General features: G+C 42.4%; 1 protein-coding gene, 2 long non-coding RNA genes and 1 pseudogene across 5 annotated transcripts; 3 read left to right on the forward strand and 1 right to left on the reverse strand.

Moving 5' to 3' along the window:
* Positions 1-810: 810 nt before the first annotated feature.
* On the forward strand, positions 811-3,761 carry LOC119304224 (annotated as a pseudogene).
* Positions 3,762-5,410: 1,649 nt separating this feature from the next.
* LOC119304230 lies at positions 5,411-8,552 on the reverse strand. Of its 2 annotated transcripts, none has more exons than XR_005148174.1 (4): positions 7,796-8,552; positions 6,780-7,073; positions 6,465-6,689; positions 5,411-6,297 (listed from the first exon to the last, which is right to left on the reverse strand). It is a non-coding gene; the product is annotated as an uncharacterized LOC119304230 (long non-coding RNA). The 2 variants fall into 2 exon arrangements; XR_005148173.1 differs by having other exon boundaries at positions 7,762-8,546.
* Positions 8,553-14,374: 5,822 nt separating this feature from the next.
* LOC119304231 lies at positions 14,375-18,606 on the forward strand. 2 transcript variants are annotated; one of them, XR_005148176.1, is made up of 7 exons: positions 14,375-14,594; positions 15,696-15,785; positions 15,860-15,934; positions 16,017-16,428; positions 16,873-18,112; positions 18,182-18,249; positions 18,334-18,606. It is a non-coding gene; the product is annotated as an uncharacterized LOC119304231 (long non-coding RNA). The 2 variants fall into 2 exon arrangements; XR_005148175.1 differs by having other exon boundaries at positions 16,017-18,112.
* A 625-nt stretch (positions 18,607-19,231) lies between these two features.
* Positions 19,232-20,228, forward strand: LOC119304228. The gene is made up of 2 exons (XM_037581401.1): positions 19,232-19,532; positions 19,895-20,228. Exons 1-2 carry the CDS (start codon positions 19,274-19,276, stop codon positions 19,969-19,971), a joined length of 336 nt encoding a protein of 111 aa, XP_037437298.1. The 5' UTR covers positions 19,232-19,273; the 3' UTR covers positions 19,972-20,228.
* The last annotated feature ends 509 nt before the right edge of the window (positions 20,229-20,737 follow it).

A 20,737-nucleotide genomic window follows, 5' to 3' on the forward strand; every position in this document is an offset into this window, starting at 1 on the left:
GCAAATTTGTAGAATTCTCAAATTCCAAAAGGAAAAAAAGTTATGCTCAAATTTCAGTTTTTTTTAAATTTTCATTAAATCTGGTCAAACTATGGTCAAACTACTTATTCAAGAAGTATTAGTGTTACTAAATAATTATTCAAGAATGTTAGTGTTATTAAATAATTATTTTAGTTTTTTTGAATTTTGGTCAAAGCTGGTCAAACAGTGGTCAAACAATGGTCAAACTACTTATTCAAGAAATATTAGTGTAACTAAATAATTATTGTTTTTTAGAACAATAGTTCCAAACTCAAACAGTGAAATGTGTGACTTCATGCTCAAGCTAAAATCATGAGGGTTAATAGGATTAACATCTTACTATTGTCAGGAAAACAACGAGTGCAGACTTGGAAACGAGAGAGAATAGAACCTGGAAGTTAAGCGTGCTCAGGCTGGGGGAGTGGGAGGATGGGTGACCGTCCGGGAAGTTAGATGATTTAGAATGATGAGGGGTGATTAAAGATTAAATTGAGCAGTGATGAGAGGGGTGATTAGAGATTAGAGGTTAAAATAAATCAGAAATTTGAAAATAAAAAAAATTCAAAAAAAATTTCAAAAAAAAATCAGAAAAATTCAAGAAATTCAGTCCAGCCACTGAAATGATTGAGGCCTAGTCATTCCAAAGTGGTCAAAAGAGAACAAAGTCTACATTATTGCTGGGAATATTAGCACACTACTTGCAAACCAAACCAAGAGAAAGGCCAAAAGCATATTATGTAGAGCAGGCTAATGCTACTTGCCAACCAAAGTAGACCAAACCAAGAGGGCATGGCAATGGGGGGCATGTGTTTGCTATGCTCCTTGCTAGCCGTCCTGATGGTTGCCATGGCAACCGCTAGCGACGAGGCCGCGCTGCTAGCTTTCAAAGCACAGATCAACCATGGTGGCTTGCTGGCCTCCTGGAATAGGAGCGCCGGCTTCTGCAGCTGGGAAGGTGTGACGTGCAGCCGTCGGAGGCCGGCGTGGGTGGTGGCGTTGCTATTGAACGGCACTGGGCTCGCCGGGGCACTCTCCCCGGCCATCGGGAACCTCACGTTCCTGCGGACGCTCGACCTGAGCTTCAACTCGCTCCATGGGGGCATTCCGGCAAGCCTCGGCCGCCTCCGCCGCCTACAGGGGCTCTACTTGGACGACAATGCATTCTCCGGCACCTTCCCAGTGAACCTGAGCTCATGCGTCAGCATGAACGAAATGGTACTGGACAACAACAAGATTGGCGGGCGCATCCCGGCTGAGCTCGGTGAGAAGCTGACATCCTTGACAGAGTTCTCGCTGAGTAACAACAGCTTCACAGGGCCAATCTATCCCATCTACAAATCCTCGATCTCACCAGTAACCAGCTCGTGGGCTCGATCCCACCGGGCCTCGAAAGCATCCAGAACATGCAATATTTCAGTCTCTACGGCAACCTCCTCTCTGGTATGCTCCCACTTTCTCTCTACAACTGGTCATCATTGGAAGTACTTGATGTAGCTCTAAATATGTTATATGGAACCATTCCGGATGATATTGGAAGCAAGTTCCCCAAGATGAAAGCTCTAAGCTTATCTTCCAATCACTTCAGTGGGCCCCTCCCCTCATCAATATCCAATATGTCTGATCTCACAAGAATTTTTCTCTGGAAAAATAGATTTAGTGGGTATGTGCCTCCCACATTGGGGAGACTGGGAGTTCTCCAATATCTGAACTTGGCTGACAATCGGCTCGAAGCAAATGACAACAAGGGATGGGAATTCATCACCTCTCTGGCAAACTGCAGCCGACTGCAGATATTAGAACTCAGCGTCAATCCTTTAGGTGGACAACTACCAGGTTCAATTGTCAACCTATCAACGACTCTCCGGGACTTAAGTTTAACTGACAATTGATCTCCGGGGTTATTCCTGCGTACATAGGCAATCTGGTTGGTCTCACAAGACTTGTGTTAGCAAATACTTCCATATCCGGAGTTATTCCAGAGAGCATTGGCAAGCTCAAGAGCTTGATCCAGCTAGGCTTGTACAACAATAGCTTGTCTGGCTCCATACCGCCGTCGCTAGGAAACCTTTCACAGTTGAATGGGCTTATTGCAAACAATGGCAACTTGGAGGGGCCAATTCCAGCAAGCCTGGGGAAGTTGAAAAATCTTTTTGAACTTGATTTGTCAATGAATTACAGACTTAACGGTTCAATACCCAGAGAGATCTTCAAATTACCCAGTCTCTCTTCGTTTTTGGACTTGTCATACAATTCCCTTTCTGGACCCCTTCCTAATGAAGTTGGTAGTTTGGCAAACCTTAACCGACTGATTCTATCAGGAAACCAGCTGTTTGGCAAGATACCTGACGGTATTCAGAATCGCGTAGTGTTGGAATGTCTGTTATTAGACAATAATTCCTTTGAAGGAAGCATACCACAGTCACTGAAGAATATAAAGGGGCTCAGTAAACTGAACCTGACCATGAAAAAGTTCTCTGGTAATATTCCTGAAGCCCTTGGTAGTATTGGAAACCTGCAAGAGCTGTACCTAGCACACAACAACCTGTCAGGATCAATCCCAGTAGTTCTACAGAATTTGACATCATTATCCAAACTGGATGTATCCTTCAATAATTTGCAAGGCGAGGTGCCAGATGAAGGTGTTTTCAGAAACATCACTTACTTAGCGGTTGCTGGGAATATCAATTTGTGTGGTGGTACACCTCAACTTCATTTGGCCCCATGCTCCATAAGCAAGAACAAAAAAAACATGCCAAAGTCTCTTGTAATTTCTCTAGCGACAGCTGGAGCGTTTTTGTTCTCACTTTCAGCTATTCTTATTTGGATACTTTGCAAGAAGCTCAAACCAAGCCAGAAGACACTAGCACAAAATTCAATTGCTGATGACCATTACATGAGAATCCCCTATCATGCATTATTGAGAGGAACTAACGGATTTTCGGAAGTCAGCTTGCTTGGGAGAGGAAGTTATGGTGCGGTTTATAAGTGTGTTTTGGACACTGAAGAAAGAACATTGGCTGTCAAGGTGTTTAATATTGGTCATTCTAGATATTCCAAGAGTTTTGAGGCTGAATGTGAGGCGATGAGAAGGATACGACACCGTTGTCTCATTAAAATCATTACTTCTTGTTCGAGCGTCAACCACCAAGGTCAAGAGTTCAAGGCATTGGTTTTTGAGTTCATGCCCAATGGTAACTTGGATGGTTGGCTTCATCCAAAATCGCAAGATCCCACTATAAACAACACACTCAGCCTTGCCCAAAGGCTTGATATTGCTGTTGATATTGTGGATGCAATAGAATATCTGCACAACTACTGCCAACCATTGGTAATCCATTGTGATCTTAAGCCAAGCAACATTCTTCTTGCCGAAGACATGAGCGCCCGAGTTGGAGACTTTGGCATATCAAGGATCCTTCAAGAAAATACAAGCGAGGGGATGCCAGCTTTAAATAGCTCAACTGGAATTAGAGGTTCCATAGGCTATGTTGCTCCAGGTAACTGATACTCTTCTAATTTTATATTTTACTTTCCATAGCGAGTCTGCGTTGCTTGCTTTCAAAGCCCATGTTAGCCATGGTGGCTCGCCGGCCTCTTGGAACAGCAGCACCGGCTTCTGCAGCTGGGAAGGCATGACGAGCAGCCACCGCAGGCCAGCGCAGCTGGTGGCACTGCGATTGAACAGCACCACCAGAGCACTCTCCACGGCCATCCGGAATCTCATGTTCCTGCGGATCCTGCATGACCAAAAAAAAAAATGTACCGTTTCAGTTAGTGATTGCTCTCATAGGAGCTATGTTGCTTTACAACTGTATGAAATAAATGCAGAACCATGGTGTTCTGCAATAATAGCTCTAGAGCAAGTTCTAGAAAGTTTCAGAAAGGAAGCAGTGTTATTGTTTTTCCATTCTCAAAAGTGTACACATGCAGGCAACATTATTAGTTCATGCTCCAGGTAAACCAGTAGAGCTGAAATTGTAGAGTTTCAGAAGTTTTTTTTTCAAAGGAAACGATCCAATTTTATTAGTTTATATTACAGAAAAGGAAATGAAAGCTGAAAATGTAAACACAATTTGGTAGGATTTAAGCCGTCATGGCTACCTGCCTACCTCGAACCCTCACACAAGTCAACACAGAAGCTAATTAAATTAAATTGCATTGCAGAGATATCATGTTCATATAACCAAAGCAAGTGTGTTTTGACTTGTTGTCAGAGCACATCCTTGTCATACAGGTAGTACAGTACATTAGTTTTTTATTTGCAAAAAAAAAGGTAGTACAGTACAACCTAAAGCCATCATCAAGGCTCTCTCTTCGATACATACATAAAGATAGAATTTTTCAGGGGTGCTTGGTTTCTGTGTTGAGGTTTGGCATATCCTGCTCACAGATACGGCCTCGAGAGCGAGCGTCGATAAGAGATGCAGCAGTAGAGATGCGTACCCCCTGTTTTCTTGTAAGCAAATAGGCGAGCATGGAGCAAATGAGGAGTCTCGGCTCGAGATATTTGATCTGGAGCGATTTTTTTTTTTTGACGCGTCAACGGCGGGCTTACGCCGGCCTGAACCATATATTACCAAAGCAGAAGCAATTACAGCATGCAAGATATGACCCTGCAATAATACAAGCCGCTTCAGTTAGGAAGCATTTGTTTATTATCGGAGCCATATGATTTGCACCATATCAGAAAAATGTGAAGTTAGCTTTGTGCAATAGCACTGCAGAGACGGTACTTGTCAGCATGCTACATGGGTTCTCAAAAACCCCAAAGGTTCGAGGAATCACATCCTCAATCCAGTACGCTAACAACATGAACGAATTTGTGGCTCCAAGGAAATCAGCAGTCAGTCAGGCTGTTTGTTAACAAAGTAGTATATACTGTCCATGTGTACAGAAAAACACAAGGAAGCGGTAGGACCAAACGGAAATCATCAGGCGCGGACGAGCTCGCGCGCTCTCGCTATCGTCGGGCGTCCATCAGGCGGAGATGCGAGACTGGCAGACGTATTGCAGGTGGCAGTTGGGGTCAGTTAATGCGTATACGGCGGGCACAAGACGGCGTTGTGGAGGACGTTGGTGCCGACGTCGGAAGAGGTTTTGACGACGATTTGGCAAAGTGCCGTTCGCGCTCGGTTCTGTACCTCTCGTTCGCGCTCGGCAAGAGATGCAACGCCTCGCTCTTAAATAAAGGTCCGTTGGTGCTGAGCCCAGCGCGCTCATGCTATTTGAAATTCAAAGGACGAGGGATTCCCGCTCAACAGACACAGCAGCTCTTGTGATGCCACCTGGCATAATCAGTTGCGTTCGGAATTTAATGATTGTAGGGTTCAGCGGAGGGATCAGTGATAATGTGCAATGGGCATCAATATATGACGTGAAAAATAAAATATGAAACTGAAAACACATCTCAAATTCAACAGGTCATTACATAATGAGGTGCAAACACAAGAGATGGCACACAAAGATCGACGCAACATGTTATTACACAGATTTATCAATTATCGGCTGCGGAGCCCCCAAGAACAGGTTTATTACACAGATTGAACAGACGATCTCAAATCAGACTGGTGAGTGCATTCGCGTCCACGTTAGTTGTCCCAGCAACATATAGAACAACCTTTGGCTTGTTGCAGGTGTTTTTCCTGTGGCCACCGACACCACATATAGAGCATTTAGCCTCGTTCCTTTCCTTCGGTGGAAGACCTCGTCGCGGACAAGTTGTGCTCTTGTGACCAGGTTCTCGGCATATGCTGCAGAAGCGAGTGCGTTTGCTCGTGCCACACCTATCGACATCTTCAGCAGCTGTGCGTTGCTTCATCCTTTTGCTTTTTGCACCCCGGTCATCATACGGAGGCTTATCTCTGCTATTTGTTGGTCGCGCGGCTTTCCTTTTCCGCTCAGGTGGTTTCAGTCCTATGAAATCCCCGATAGCACTGCCTTCTGCATCACTAACGTTCCCGCTTGCGGGTGCAATTGCTGGAACAATTTCTTTTACCGTATCCTGCATGCATTTTGTGTGTGCAAACTATCTCCTGCATGCATTTTGTTCTCTCAACATTTAGATGGCTCTTGCCGTATCTCACTCCGAACCCAACCTCCCATGAATATAGATTGTAGTAGTCGTAAGCTTCCCCAGCGTATCGAAACTGGCTCCCATAGCAGGAACTATCACAGTTTCAGTTTTTTTTCTCTGCATAGCTTCGTATTGTTAGCTCCAATGCACTCATCCTGGCAGCACATGGGGGCCATTCATCAGGCACACGCCCAACACGGATTCTGCATTTTCCACATTATATTTTTTCAGAACCATGCCTTAACTGGTTTTTCAGTTCATGTGATTAACATATATAACGCTAGCAGGCGGCAGGCCAGGCAAGGACGAGGTTCTCCAAGCAGATTAAAATGATATTAACTGCGAGGAACACAATGCAGTGGATCTTTACCTTCGCGTCCAGCCAGGGGCTTCAGGGTCGTCCTTCCCTGTAGATTGCTCGGACGCCGGCGCCGACAGGGCAACCCCCTGACAAGTGTTGTTCAAATCTGTTTCCACTACTGCCATGGCATCTCCTGCTTCGCCAATGCTTGAGTCCACAGGTCCACATATTATAGCCTAGCTTCTGCCGTGCTCTACCGGCAGCTCGCCGCCGGCCAGATCCGGCAGGGGAAATCTATTTCAAATTGACAAGCAGAGCGAAAACACACTGAAGTACTCATTTGGGATGGCAGGAAAAACAGTTATTGCGGCTTGCAAGGCATACCTGTCAACTAGATCCGATAAGAACTCCAATTCCTCGTCTCTGGTGATCCTAATCTCCATAGCCATGATCTTGGACATCGATAACTGCCAAACGATCGGCCTGGGGACACCCCAGCCCGAACGAGTCGTTCGTGCTGGGAGAGTCGCTGGAACGAACGAACTCGTTCGATAGAAGTACCCCTCTAGCCCGAACCATCCCACGTCAGATAAACTTGTCGCTAGCAGGGACAACGATCTGGCTCTTCCCCTCCGGCGGACCAGCCCAAAAATGGGGGAAGCCCAAAAACGTCATTGCCTACAAGAATTAAAAAAACAAAGAATTTATATGTTAATAAAAAAACAAAGATTGCCTGGTTTTTAGAAACTTTCAAAATTTTACACACCGTAAAAACACATCTTAATTTGCCATGGCAAAAACACATCTTAAATTGGCATGGTAAGAGTATATGTTAGTTGTCATGGTACATGGATTAAACTTGGTCATTTAATGTTGCCCTGGTCCATGAAATAAGTTTGCCATGTTGAAAGAGATAAAAAAATAATCCAAATTTCAAGAAAATGGTGGAAAACTATTCAAATGATGGCAAGTTTGCCATGATTTAAAAACTTTCATAACTTGCCATGTTTTATGTACATTTTCTCTAGTTTGGTGAATGAACTAAGCCATGCTGTGATAATTTGTAAATAATCTAAGAAATTGCCATGTTTTGCTAAACATCATGATTAGAAATTTCCATGTATAGACCAAAATCCTAAAATTCTGTACTACTCACATGGCAAATTTAGTAACTAAATCACGTCAAAAGTGTGTGCTACTCTGATTTTAGTGTAGCATGGCAATTTTTAGGGACTGTTTCATACACAAGCATCTTGGCAAACTGTGTTCAAAAAGCTCATAGTACTCATCATCTAGCAGGTCGTAGTCATCATCCAGCAGGTAGATTAACTCCTAGCAAAATCATCAGACGCAATTACAGGTGCACCTTATTCCAGTGACAAAAAGGAGTAGATGAACACCTCCCCGCCGCAGCTCCTCCACTGGCGCTGGTGGTTGTGCAGTAGCAGGCCGCGCTTGCACGCCACGGCGGCCGATTCGGCCATCTCCTCAACCCACGGGTGGAGTCGACGGAGGCGACAGGGGCGCACCGATGCAGGAGGTTGACCAGGGGCGAGCGGGAGCAGGATCCACTCAGATGAGAAGCGGGAGCGGCTGCCAACGGAAACAGAAGTAGCCGCCGGCTTCCCTCGGCGACCGCGTGAGACGAGGAGAGCACCCAGCCCTCGCCCCCATCACTAGCCGCTCCCTCCGCCTCTGGTGCCGCGACTCGGCAGCTTCCATAGCCGCCCGCCGCAGCCATCCCACATCCTCACCACCGCAATCGCGCGAGGCAGGCCATCGTTCCCCCCACGAGCAGCACCTCCACCGCGACTCCACCCCGCATCGGGATCCCGTGGAGGGCGAGACCGCTCTCCCTGGCGTGGTGCCCTGCCCCGCACACGAGGCCGCCGCCAGGGCCTGTCGTGCTCCTCCCCGCGAGGCCGCCGCGGGAACTGTGTGGCTTCTTGCCGCGCGGCGGAGGCAATGGTCGTCGGGCGGGAGATGTTGTACGAAGGCGACGGCACGCAGCTGCACTGCGGTGGCCGGATATGGCGCATGGTTTGCGGTGGCTATGGTGTCGATTTGTGCGGCGGCGAGCAAGGTGGGGAGGGGAACAGATAGGATAAGAACGTCCGTCACGTACAATTCCATCTCATCTGTACCAATGGTACAGCAATATCCTGTACCGATATGCACACGTTATCATGCACGGGTCCGTCTCCGCACGTCCGTTTTAGTCGTACTCCCTTGCTTGGTATATATACGGCCGTATTAAATACAGTAGGAAACGCGGCGCCCGGTTGTTGGTCCAGCTGGCAGGAGCGCGCCATCTCCACTCTCTAGGACCAAAGGACCTTACCTAGCTAAGAGGATGTTACCAACTGTAAAGATGAAAAGAGAGAGCAGAGAGAATAATAGACGAACAGTTATTCTATTGATTGAAGATTGGGGTATTTATACCCAGTTTACAAGGCGGTTACAAAAAGAGGCAGTTGCCAAAAGTGGCACCGACATAGCAGTGATTAATAGTTAATTAACCTAATTAATTAATTCCTAACACTCCCCCTAATCAATGCTTGTCTTTGTGAATATACATCATCTTGATAGACTCCTCCTAGTATGTATTTGCCTTGAACGTTCATTATCTTCATCTTGGAAGTCTCCTCCAAAAACCCTGTGGGAAAAATATGAGGAGAATAGTGCAGATATGTTGCTAAAACTCCTTTAAACCCGATGGAAAAAATAATAAGGAGAAAATGATGCAACATATAATGATTATTGTCTCTTGATAACTCATATGAGAAAAACCCTTGAAGAAGGAGAAAAATCATCGATGAGCTTAGAGAACAATTAATATGTCTTGAGTACTTTCTTTAAAAAACCCGACAGGGAAAATAGAAAGTATGACATGCCTCATTAAAAACCGTTATGAGAAACTTTGAGAGAAAACTCATAAGGGAAAAGAGTGCGATTATATATGCCATCGAAAACTCCTTTAAAACCCAATGGGAAAAATATAAGGAGAAAATGATATGACATATATGAACACTTGTATCTATATTGTCTCATTAAAAACCTTTTATGAGAAATCATTAGAAAAAACTCATGAAGGGAAAAAGAGTACAATATATGTAATCTGATGTTTGTTAAGAGGTTATACTTTGGGAGATTACTGCCCTTGAACTTTGCAAATTTGGAGGATGTCTCATATCAATTACATTGACATGATCATGACATTATGAATAGTATGTCGGTTTTTCCAATATTTTGTTTGCAAAAAGTTTCATCACTTTTCTATAATTTATGAGGATAAGTGATCTCGAGCAATGTGCTTTGTGATATTGCTCTTCATATAACATGTATGTATTGAGTAATACAAGTGGTAGCATCTTGATAAATCAAGTTATGTTACTCTGATGAATCTCAACCACATGGTTTTGCGTGTGGTTAATCATTCTGCTAAGCCAACCATATTTACAATGCCTCTAGATAAAGTAATTATGTTAGAATGGTAAATGGAAGTAGCCATTAAATTCTATTTATATGACTTCCATAAGAAGGCTATTCCATCAAATTCAGTCATTGATATGGCTTTGTTGGGATCAAGTAAAGAGCCAATATCATATATCATATCATGGTCCAATCTTGGTTTTCCTGATGGAATTGTCCAAGATTTATTCTGAACTTGGGATATAACTCAATATTCCTCATATCGACCATATACGTTTTGTTGGTGTGATATATCCACATTGAACTTCTCATATATGTTTTGGATATATGTAGACTGATATGTATTCTTGAGAGATTGCTTAAGTTGTAAACTTAAGCTAAATTTGGCTTAATCCAAATTTTCCGCCTTGAGATGATTTTGTGTATGTTTAGGTCTTGTATAGGCATTGATGATGAAGTCATTGATATACACTAAGTGATATAAGGAAATCAAATTTTGGGATTCCCTTATTAACACACAAGCAATCATCATTCTTTGAGTAATCCTTTTGAAGAAAGAACTCATTTAGTCGGTAGTACCATATGATTTCCAACTATTTCAAGTCATAGAGTGACTTATGAAGTTTTACACAAAACTTGTTGCGATTTGTGTTCGGATTCGGAAGTTTTAGCCCTTCAGGGACTTCAATAGAGATATCCGAAATGAGCGACTCATATGATTATGTAGCCACTTCATCCATCAACTGCATGGATAATATTTTTTTTATTGCCAACGATATTTAGTATCGAAACATAATTCCACTCATACCAAGAGGGTATGTTACATCATAATCGATGTCGGGTCTCTGCGGGAACCCTTTTGCTACAAGCCTCGCTTTCTCACCACCTCATTGACTTTGTCTATGAATGAGAAGTTTTTAGTATTTCATGTGGAAGATACTTATGAGGAGTAGGTATTACTGCAGTAAATACCACTCGTTTGCAGAGCGAGTGCTATTCTTCATTACTTGCTTCCTTTTATGTGAACCAATATGAGTGCAAGAGGCACTCTACCATGGATTTTGGTTCTGGGCCCAAAAGGTTTTAGCAATTTGAGAAGAAATATATGTCGACAAATGTAGTCTTTAGTTTATATGATTCTGATGGAATCATTGAAGTTTGTGGATTAAATATTTACTCCTTTTTAGCTCCTTGTGATTTCCTACAACAAATGGAGTCAAGGTGTTTCGATGTCCCGACACCAAAACATTTGTGCACATTTATGCCGGGCATTGGATGATGAGCATCCAGTGAGGTGTCTTTCAACTTGATGTTGAATTACATTTACTAGTTGAGGATGTGATTTCCTCTGTTTCGGCGGAAGCATATGAGAAGTTATATCTCGTATTGTCAGATTTTCTCCCCCTCTTGCTCTCATTTGGGCAGAAGAGTGGTTTATCAGGTACCTCCACTCTTCTGACACTTTACTGCATGAATATAGAATTTAGTAACACCTTGTCATCAGTAAATGTATGTGGCAGATTTGCAATGTGTTGCAAATATATGATTCTCTAAACTTCTAGTTCAGATTCTTTGAATACGTGGATATAAGGATTGAATGTCAATAACATTTCTAATTTATTTCTCGGCATTCTTTGTGGTACTTATCTCCCCATAATGTCGAAAAATATCCTTATTGCTGATGCAATCAGCATACGGGCTATAAATAATTTTGATTGACGATTAAATTGTTATTCCTCACATAGATCCCTAATTTTTGTGAGTGCCCATTGATGTACGCTGGAGTGGTGATATCGGTATGTAACCAAATTATCGCAGATGGGAAATACTTTGTTGATTTCCACGTAGTAACTACAAGGGGAAAGTAGTATGACATGCAATCGGTATGATTTAGATCATACTTACGGTGTGTAAGGTCGTATGTGTCCAGCAAGAGGCTGGTAAGTTTACAATTCTTTAAAAGTGGTCATGTAATTCATTTAACTCTCTTTGATAAGAAATTTAGCTAAACCATTCTGGGTATGCACAGAAAATACTTAATGCAAAAAAATGTTCATTGAATGAGTTCAACAACATTGTTCATTCAAATGGGTTTATAGATCCTGTTTTCAGGAGAATTTACTCTTACTTTGATAAGTTGAGCAATTTATTTAGTAAGATCATGCATGGTTGTGTGTGATAAGAGACACTTAAAATCATTTTATGAATGTGTATATGAGTACCATGAAGTGTCTAAATCACCCCAGATAATGGATTAACGTTCCACACATATTTTTGAATGTGTTCAAGAAAGAATAAGTGGCTCATTTAGAATTTTAAGGTGAGAGCTCCTTAAAACAAATTTCCCCTATGGCACATGTGGTGCACATATAATCTGATGATATGGGAAATATTTTGCAACTTGTTAAGTTGTGACCAACCGAATTGTCAACAATTTTCTAATCATCCCCAAACCAGGATGGCTAAGGCTATCAAGCCTAATATTTAATTTATTGATGCTTAGAAAATCATTGTGTACGTAGCAATATTGAGTATGAATTCAAACATACATTCAAATTTATAGAATATTGTATCCAAGGGATATGATATTGGACATTTTACTACATGTAGTACTACAAGTATAGGCTAATAATATGTTGGGATAATTAGGAGATTACCTGAGGTCTCCGATATTACTGAATGCAAATGAGTTCATCCTCCATTTTCTGCACTAGATTTTGGTCCTCCTTCTGATGAAGATTCCGAGAACAATCCTTTTCCAGAATTTGGTTATTATTTGCAAATTTTCAAATTTATCCCATTGAACTTATTGGCCTTTTAATAAATTTGTGGTGTGTTTTGACCATATGTTTGAGGGTTTGGTAATCATAGATACAATATTTATATAACCACACATTTGACAAACTTGAGGGTTGTCTTTTGATCATCTTAAAATGACCGATTCCTATTAAGAGATAATTTTGTCTTTAGTTGTCTATTAGCCTCCACTTTACTTCGAATCCCTCATGGTTCGATTTTGTGACCACTAACTTGCATAGTATTCTCGGTACTAACAAGAATTTTAAATTATGGTATATCATCTATTGGGTGAATCTGATGATTTTAAGAAAATTCATGTTTCTTGATCATAAAAATGGTAGTACCATCTTAAGAGGAGGTAAAGTGCATTAAGGGCTTTTCAACTGAATCTGTATATAGGGAAAATTTGATCAAGGGATCTCAACTTGAAGTTGAATAAGTAACAGAGTTGTTAGCTGCGATAGACTTGAGGTTTTTGAATAAATATTTATCCATTATATACTTAGTTTGAGAACTAAGTGAAGTTGGTGACATATAAAATGCATATGTGCATATTTAGCTATCAATAGAATAGTCATGTGTTACATGAAATGATCACGCATTATTTAATTTACTTCTTGGAGTAGGAGTAAATAATTTTAGCGAACAACAACAATTGCTTCAGAGGAGCATTTTCTTTTAGATAGCTGATGCTATACACTCATATGTGTAGACCTCAATTTATATAGGATAACACTTTGAAGATAAATCACCAGATGCGGTGTAGATCTTGCAGTAATAGAAAAACATAGTCCGACTTTTGTCAGTAGATGTTCATATCTCTATTACCTTATGTTATGCTATATTTTGGAAAATCACTTTGAAGGTAGTCATATGTCATGATGACATGATGTAGACCTCACAGTAGTAATGGATAATCTAGAAAATTTTGCAGTAGATGCCATCAATACCTTGTGATTCACAAATATTTTTTTTGGGTAGTCACATTTAATATTTCGAAGAGCACGTTGAAGGTAGTCATCTTATGAAATCACAAGATGTAGACCTCACAGTAATGATGGATAATCTGCAAACCATGCAGTAGATGCCATCAATACCTTGTGATTCACAAATAAATTTTATACTAGTCATGTTGAGTATGACATTTCATGATACTTCTCTTTTCTTGTCAAGATGTGCAAGACATTTTGTGACACAGTTGTTGCACTAATAATGTTCTAGAAAATAGGTCTAGAATATTCATTCATAAGATCAAAATGTAATGCAGAAGAACCTGAGGGTATATATTACACTACTGACAATGACCTGACCATAGGTTTATGTACAGGCATAAAAACTTTTATGCTTGAACACACATTTGACAGAAATCTGCAAAAAGAAATGTTAAGCCTGAGGGATTAACAAGAAGCGCAGGGCCTTTCGATTAATAATAAATACAGAAAGGAGGGAAACGCAAAACTGCGTAAGGATAAGGTTTCCCCAAATCCACATCCCGTGCGTGTGTGGATAGGAGTCAATTTCTTTCCTTCCTGTGCCTGCGTGGGGGAAAATATCCTGTGCTCCGAGGGATTCCATGCTCCGGCTGCACCCTGCACATCCCAAACGTTAGGTACGGAATGAAGGGACGGGATGGGACCAGAACGCCTCAGCCTTAAGTTTTTGCAAAAAACACCCCAGCTAAGAACAGAATAGGCGTAAGTTTATCCAACCTATGCTACCCCAAGCTGAGCGAACACGAACAGATAGGATCCAGGGCTCCGGCGGCGGACCTGGCTGTGTGCTGTACTGCGACCTCACCGGCGGCTGCCCTGCGACCTCGCAGTGGTCCGACGTACAACGGACAGCCGCCCCATCCCCGTGCCTCCATTCTCCACCTCCGCGCCACCCCCCACCACACCCGGCGCCTACCTCCGCCATCCGCCGGCGGCTAGATCCGTCGTCGCCAGAGAAGAGAACTCCAGCCTTCAGGTATCCTTTTAGATGTTACAGACCTGCATTCTTATACGTGTATTTTGGTTCTAATCCATCAACCCTTTATGTTGATTGTGTTAGATGTAGCTAATCTTATTTGAGTAAAATGTGGTGATCTCTCTCTGTATCAGGGCGCAGGCAATATATCACTGAAATAACTTGCTATATTTTGCTTAGACTACATATTCGAGAAATTATAAATAGAAAAAATGTCGGCAACTTATGGCCTGAAATGAGTTTGAAGTAATTTTAACTGAGTTCGAAGTAAAAATGTCAGCAATTTACGTACAGAAAAATGTCAGCAACTTAGAACATTTAGTTTTGTGTGTGCTGTGGATGAAGCACGTAGAACTTGTACAAATTAATGGAGGTTAATAGTAGCAAGTCCATACACATCTAGTCAGATCATCTGGATGTGGTTGAATCGTTGGTTATATTGTAGAATCAATCATGCTGACACAACCAAGAGAGAAAATGCAGTATGGATAAGCAAGATAGTTTTCATTAGAAGGAAAGGAAACAATAAGAAAAGACAAGTTAGATGCAGCATAATCCATATTTCTGCAAGTTTTGGTTCAGATTCCTTTCATTTTCTTCATGTCCATCCTAATCCTATGTGTGGTTGAAGACTGAATAGTCCGAAAAATATAAGCTACTGCTTGAACATTTATGTTTGTTTGTTCTGAAATCAGTGGATGCAAGCAATCATACAACAGTTAATTTCATTTCATCCTCTGCTACTATCTCTCTCTCAAGGACCGACCACCATTCCAGTTAGGATGGAGTTAGTAACCGGCATATAAGCAATGAATCTGCACTTAATTAACTAGAAGGAGCAAATTAAGCAGCACATGAGATGGTTTTAGTGGCGTACGGTCGTTGGGTCCATGCAAGTGGACAAAGAACTCGTGCGGGGAAATATATGCTGGTGTACTCAGGAATGTTCTTCATTAGCACCGTTTTCTCTCTTTTTCTTTAGTACATCTAAATGTTGCATTAGACATTTTCTTTCATCGCTACTTACTTTTTAGACCTCATTGACAAGCTAATTAGGGGCACCTGCATGTAATATCTTACACTTTTTGCTGCGTCGAGCAGGGAATGATGGAGTCAATGACTAGTATTGCTCCAAGTGTCGGGTCAACTACAGCGATGGGACTTGAAGATGATGCCAACAATTTTTCCATGGTATTTCTTGGTCATATTACTCATGTTTCATCTGTGCGTGTCACACTTGACTTAAATTCAAACAACATTGATAGGTCCAAACGAGATTTGGCATAAATGATGAAGATCGTTACAACACACCGAAAAGAACCAGTAGCCTACCCGCGTGTGTAAGTTTATTACTTAGTGATTTCATTTACTAGTTTCATGGGTTTCAGTTCTGGAGCTAATCCATTGTGTTAACTTACGCAGGGGTCAACTTACGAGCCAGAGTGTGATGACATCCTACAACCCTCAATTGGAATGCGATTTGATAGCTGGGAGGCAGGTTTGGCATTCTATAGAATGTATGCTCATGAGGTTGGCTTCTCTGTACGCATATGGACACAACACAAAGGAGAGGGTGGTGTAATAATCTGGAAGAAGTTTGTTTGCGCAAGACAAGGTTGGAGGAAGAGAATCAGTGGATCCAGGTCAAGTTACTCAAGAAGTGGGGAGAAAAAAGGCTAAAAGAAATATCAAGATAAGCAGATGCGGTTGCGAGGCTATGATGGGATTGAAGAGGCAAGATGACAACAAGTACGAGGTCGTCCAGTTTGTTCAATCGCACACGCACCAACTTGTCTCACCAAGTAAGAGGCATCTCATCAGGTCAAATAGAGAGGTAACTAGTGATTTGAGAAACAAATTATTTACATGCAGTAAGGCATTGCTTGGCACTTCAAAAACTTTTCGCTTGCTTAGCATAGAGAAGGGTGGGCCAGAAAACATCAGTTGCACAAAACGTGACTTACAAAACTGTCAGCGTGATTTCAAGGCAGCGATTAAGGGAGCAGATGGGCAACTTATAGTAGATATAATGGAAAATAAAAAAAAGGCCAATCCAGCATTCTATTTTGATTACCAGGTAGATGAAAACAATAAACTGACAAATATTTTCTGGGCTGATAGTATATGTAGAAAGAACTATTCATTATTTGGTGACGTTGTATCCTTCGATTCTACATATCGGTTTAACAAGTATGACCTGGTATTTGCCCCTTTTACTGGAGTTAACCATCACAAATCTCGTGTTACATTCGGTGCTGCATTCTTGTCAAACGAGAAGATTGCATCATACAAATGGTTATTTCAGACTTTCTTGAAAGCAATGTGTGGGGTTGCACCAAAGCTAATCATAACCGATGAGGATCAAAGCATGAGAAGAGGAATAGAATCTATATTTTCGAACACAAAGCATCAACTCTGTATGTGGCATATTCTGATGAACTCCCTGAAAAGGTTGGACCCATCTTGAGAGACAATGAAGATTTTAAACCACGATTCATGGCATGTGTCTGGGGATCAGAGACTCTAGATGAGTTCGAATCACGGTGGTCCTCAATAATTTCTGAGTTTGGCCTAGAGGATAATGAATGGTTGAAAGAGAAGTATGGTTTACGGGAATCATGGATTCCAGCATACTTTATGGAGTTCTCCATTGGTGGAATATTACGTACAACATCTAGATCTGAGAGTGAGAATGCATTTTTCGACACTTCACTAACCGGAAGCTTACCTTGATTGAGTTTTGGGTAAGATTTGAAACCGTTTTGGAAGAGCAACGACAAAAGGAGTTGCAAGAGGATAATTGTGCACTTCATACCTTGCCAGTACTCGAGACTTGCTGGGGAATTGAGGCTCATGCCAGAGAAGTGTATACTCACAATATTTTTGTTGCTTTCCAACGTGAGGTGGTGGCTGCTAGGGATCGTCGTCATGTCAAAACCATTGAGCAGGTTGGTGATGTCCGAACCACGAGCATTGGTGACCTTAGTGGAAGGATAAGAACTGTCTGCTTCAACACTAATACAAAGGCTGCACAATGTACCTGTCGAATGTTTGAATCATTGGGCATCCTTTGCTCTCACATCATTGTTGTCTTAAAGAATGATGGGTGTAATGAAATTCCTAGCCAATATGTGCTGCATAGGTGGACTAAAATGGCTGCACGACATCTTTGCTATGATGCCAATGGACATGAGATGGAAGGGTCATCTACTTCTCTTTCACCTATCATCAAGAAATTGTACTCACAAACATGCTCGCGGTTCAGCTTGGCATTGCATGAAGCTAAACATTGTGAGGACAAGATGGAATACTTAAACAAAGTTGTTGCTGATGCTCTTGCACACTTGAGGCAGACGGCGCCACTTGACGAACAAAGTAAAGTTCAAGAGTTTGAATCCTTTATTGGAACGACATTCCCAAGCATCATCAATATTCATCCCCCTGATATTGCAAATACAAAGGGCAGTGGCAAGAGATTGAAGAGGGGTTCAGAGGAGGCCATTAACAAAAGGAAAAAGGTCAATAAACCATAATCTAAGTAGTATATCTTCTGTCATGTTTTCATAATCTGATTTCCTTGTTTGCAGAGCAAGTAGCATCCAAGAAGGTTCAACATCAACATATTGTTCTACTTAACGAGGCAAACATGACAGGGGTATTTATATTTTGCTCCTCATTGGTTAAAACATGTTTAGTATGTTTGCAAACCTTTGACTTTTACTTGTTTAATATTTTGCAGCACAACCCACCAAAGGGAGCGGACAACCTTTACTTTGCGTTAAATAATGGATGAAAGATGTGTTTGTTAATGTGATATATGGACCTAGTTCAAGTACACCATGTTGAATCTGTCGCAATATATGTGTACCTACTAATCTTCTATACATTTCTTGTAACTGCTGGCTGCAACTCTAGTTATGTGCATGAGACTAATGTGTATTGTCATGAATGTCGTTCACAAAGCATTCAAACTGTCCTACTATGAGCTACGAAATGTCGAGATAGTTGTTGATGTGTTGCCTTCTGAGTTCAGAAAGGTGTTTAACACACCTGATGTTCTGGTCTTTCCATCTTTGGTGCAGGATTTATGAAACCAAATCTTGGTTCATGGACTTCCTATCTCTTTATTTTCTTAGAACTAGCTGTACCTTCTCAAATAAACTTGCTGAATGAGGTTCATGTTGTATTTATACATATGTTTTCCATCTTGGAAAGTCATGATTCTCTCTGTACCATGGGGCTGTTGTCGTATTTATACGTGTTGGATGAATGCATCATCATAAGACAACAAGCTATAGAGGCACATGATGTCTCTGTTCATTCTGTTCCAAACTGGGTGGCACAACTTTTGAAGATAATGTATTAAACGTTGGTGATTCTGTATCTATATGGGGGGCTTTCTGCAAATTTGACAAGCTGAGTACTCCGCATTATATCCTGTACCTAGATTTTCAATCGGACAGTTGTGCAGCACACGGTGCAGCCGGAGTACTACATCATCGGGAGTACAGGATATGTTCTCGCCTGCGTGGAATGGATTGGAATCAATTGATTCCTTCCTGTACGTGTGTTCTGGCCATGGTTACCGATGATGCCGCGTGCAGTGCGTTCCGACTGATGGTTGGGTTGCGTCTTGCGCCCCGTGGGCTGCCTCCGCCCGGGTTGCCGCGTGCCGGTCGATGATCACCGCCGCGTTGCCGCGACACATCGCGTTTGCTCCCGTCCTGTACCGGCCGGGGGCCATCTCCATCGCGCTGCAGGGAGTGGGGCGTGCTACAGCGCGCGCTCCGGCCGATTGCCACCTGTGCCATCGGCTTGGGAGCCGCGTCCGAGGGAGGGCTGCGCGCCGCGCCGTGGTCGTGCTCCGCCTGAGGGAGGAGCGCCGCATCGGATGCTGCTTCGGAGAGGTGGAGGACGCCGTCCTCGCCAAACGTCGAGGTACGCTCGCTGGGGCTTCTTCCCTTCTTTTCTCTGTTTTCTCTGGATGTTTTGTTGCTGATAGTTGCGATGGGCGACGAGATCGTCATAGTGGACGATGAAGAGAGAGAAAAATGCGAAGAACAAGTTTGTTGGAGCTTGTTCCTCATCTTCTAGCCTTGTTCTTGATTCTGATTCTTCTTTTCTTCTTGATTGAGAATTCCTTCCTCTTTCTGTTTGAGTAGCGATCAATCCATCTCACCACGAGCATACGCCGGATGAAGCAATTTGCAAAAACAATACTTGTTATTAGATCCTTGATTGATTGCAAGAAGACAAAAACAAATAGAAGAATCTCCTGATCCAGTTTTCCTCTCTTGCAGAAGCATGTCTATTGATTCCTGCCATGGAAGGGTTGCGGTTGATCGAATCGGCAGCGACTGAAATTCTCCTGTGCTGAAGCCGTGCGCGCTGGATGGAGTCGACATCGCGAGTACAGGGGCAGACGTTGGCGCCGCCGTGACTAATGTCGCCATCCGCGCCAAGACTCAATGCTGCAGTCCGCCGCGCGAGATAAGGCCGGCAGCGCTGGGAATCGCGCGAGGCGTCGAGGAGGTCTGGCCTAATCGCTCTGTTAGGGCAAGGTGCTGACAACGTGTAAAGATGAAAAGAGAGAGCAGAGAGAATAATAGATGAACAGTTATTCTATTGATTGAAGATGAGCAGTGCTATACACACGATAGTGGCGGACGATGTGTGCACGACAATGCAATCAGCTCCGTCCATTGCATGGCAACAGCAGACAGCAGGCCGCTAGATGCTTATCGTGCAGTGGTCGTGCACATATTTGTCGTCTGCGAAGCAGTTCCGATTGAAGATTGAGGTATTTATACCCAGTTTACAAGGCGGTTACAAAAGGAGGCAGTTGTCAAAAGTGGCACCGACATAGCAGTGATTAATAGTTAATTAACCTAATTAATTAATTCCTAACACCAACTACCGTTTCAGTTGGCATTTGTTTGTTATCGCAGCCATTTCTTTGGAAAATATGTCAGATAATGTAAATGTAAAAAGGTAAAAATCCTGGTGTTGTGCAATAGCAACAAAGCAATAGCAGTTGTCAGCATATTACATCTATATATATACCAATATAAAAAGACTCAAAGGGGCAGATCCAACAAATCCCGGCCGTCAAATCAGGTCAATCCAACGACTCAGACTGCTCC

The sequence above is a fragment of the Triticum dicoccoides genome, chromosome 5A, assembly GCF_002162155.2.
Source record: "Triticum dicoccoides isolate Atlit2015 ecotype Zavitan chromosome 5A, WEW_v2.0, whole genome shotgun sequence".
NCBI lineage: Eukaryota > Viridiplantae > Streptophyta > Magnoliopsida > Poales > Poaceae > Triticum > Triticum dicoccoides.

What these genes read in the sequence shown, in the direction of transcription:
- LOC119304228 (XM_037581401.1), top strand. Translation starts at nt 19,274, where the DNA reads ATGATCACCGCCGCGTTGCCGCGACACATCGCGTTTGCTCCCGTCCTG. An exon ending in CGTCCTCGCCAAACGTCGAG is followed by an intron (nt 19,533 to 19,894) that starts GTACGCTCGCTG and finishes CCTCTCTTGCAG; the next exon opens with AAGCATGTCTATTGATTCCT.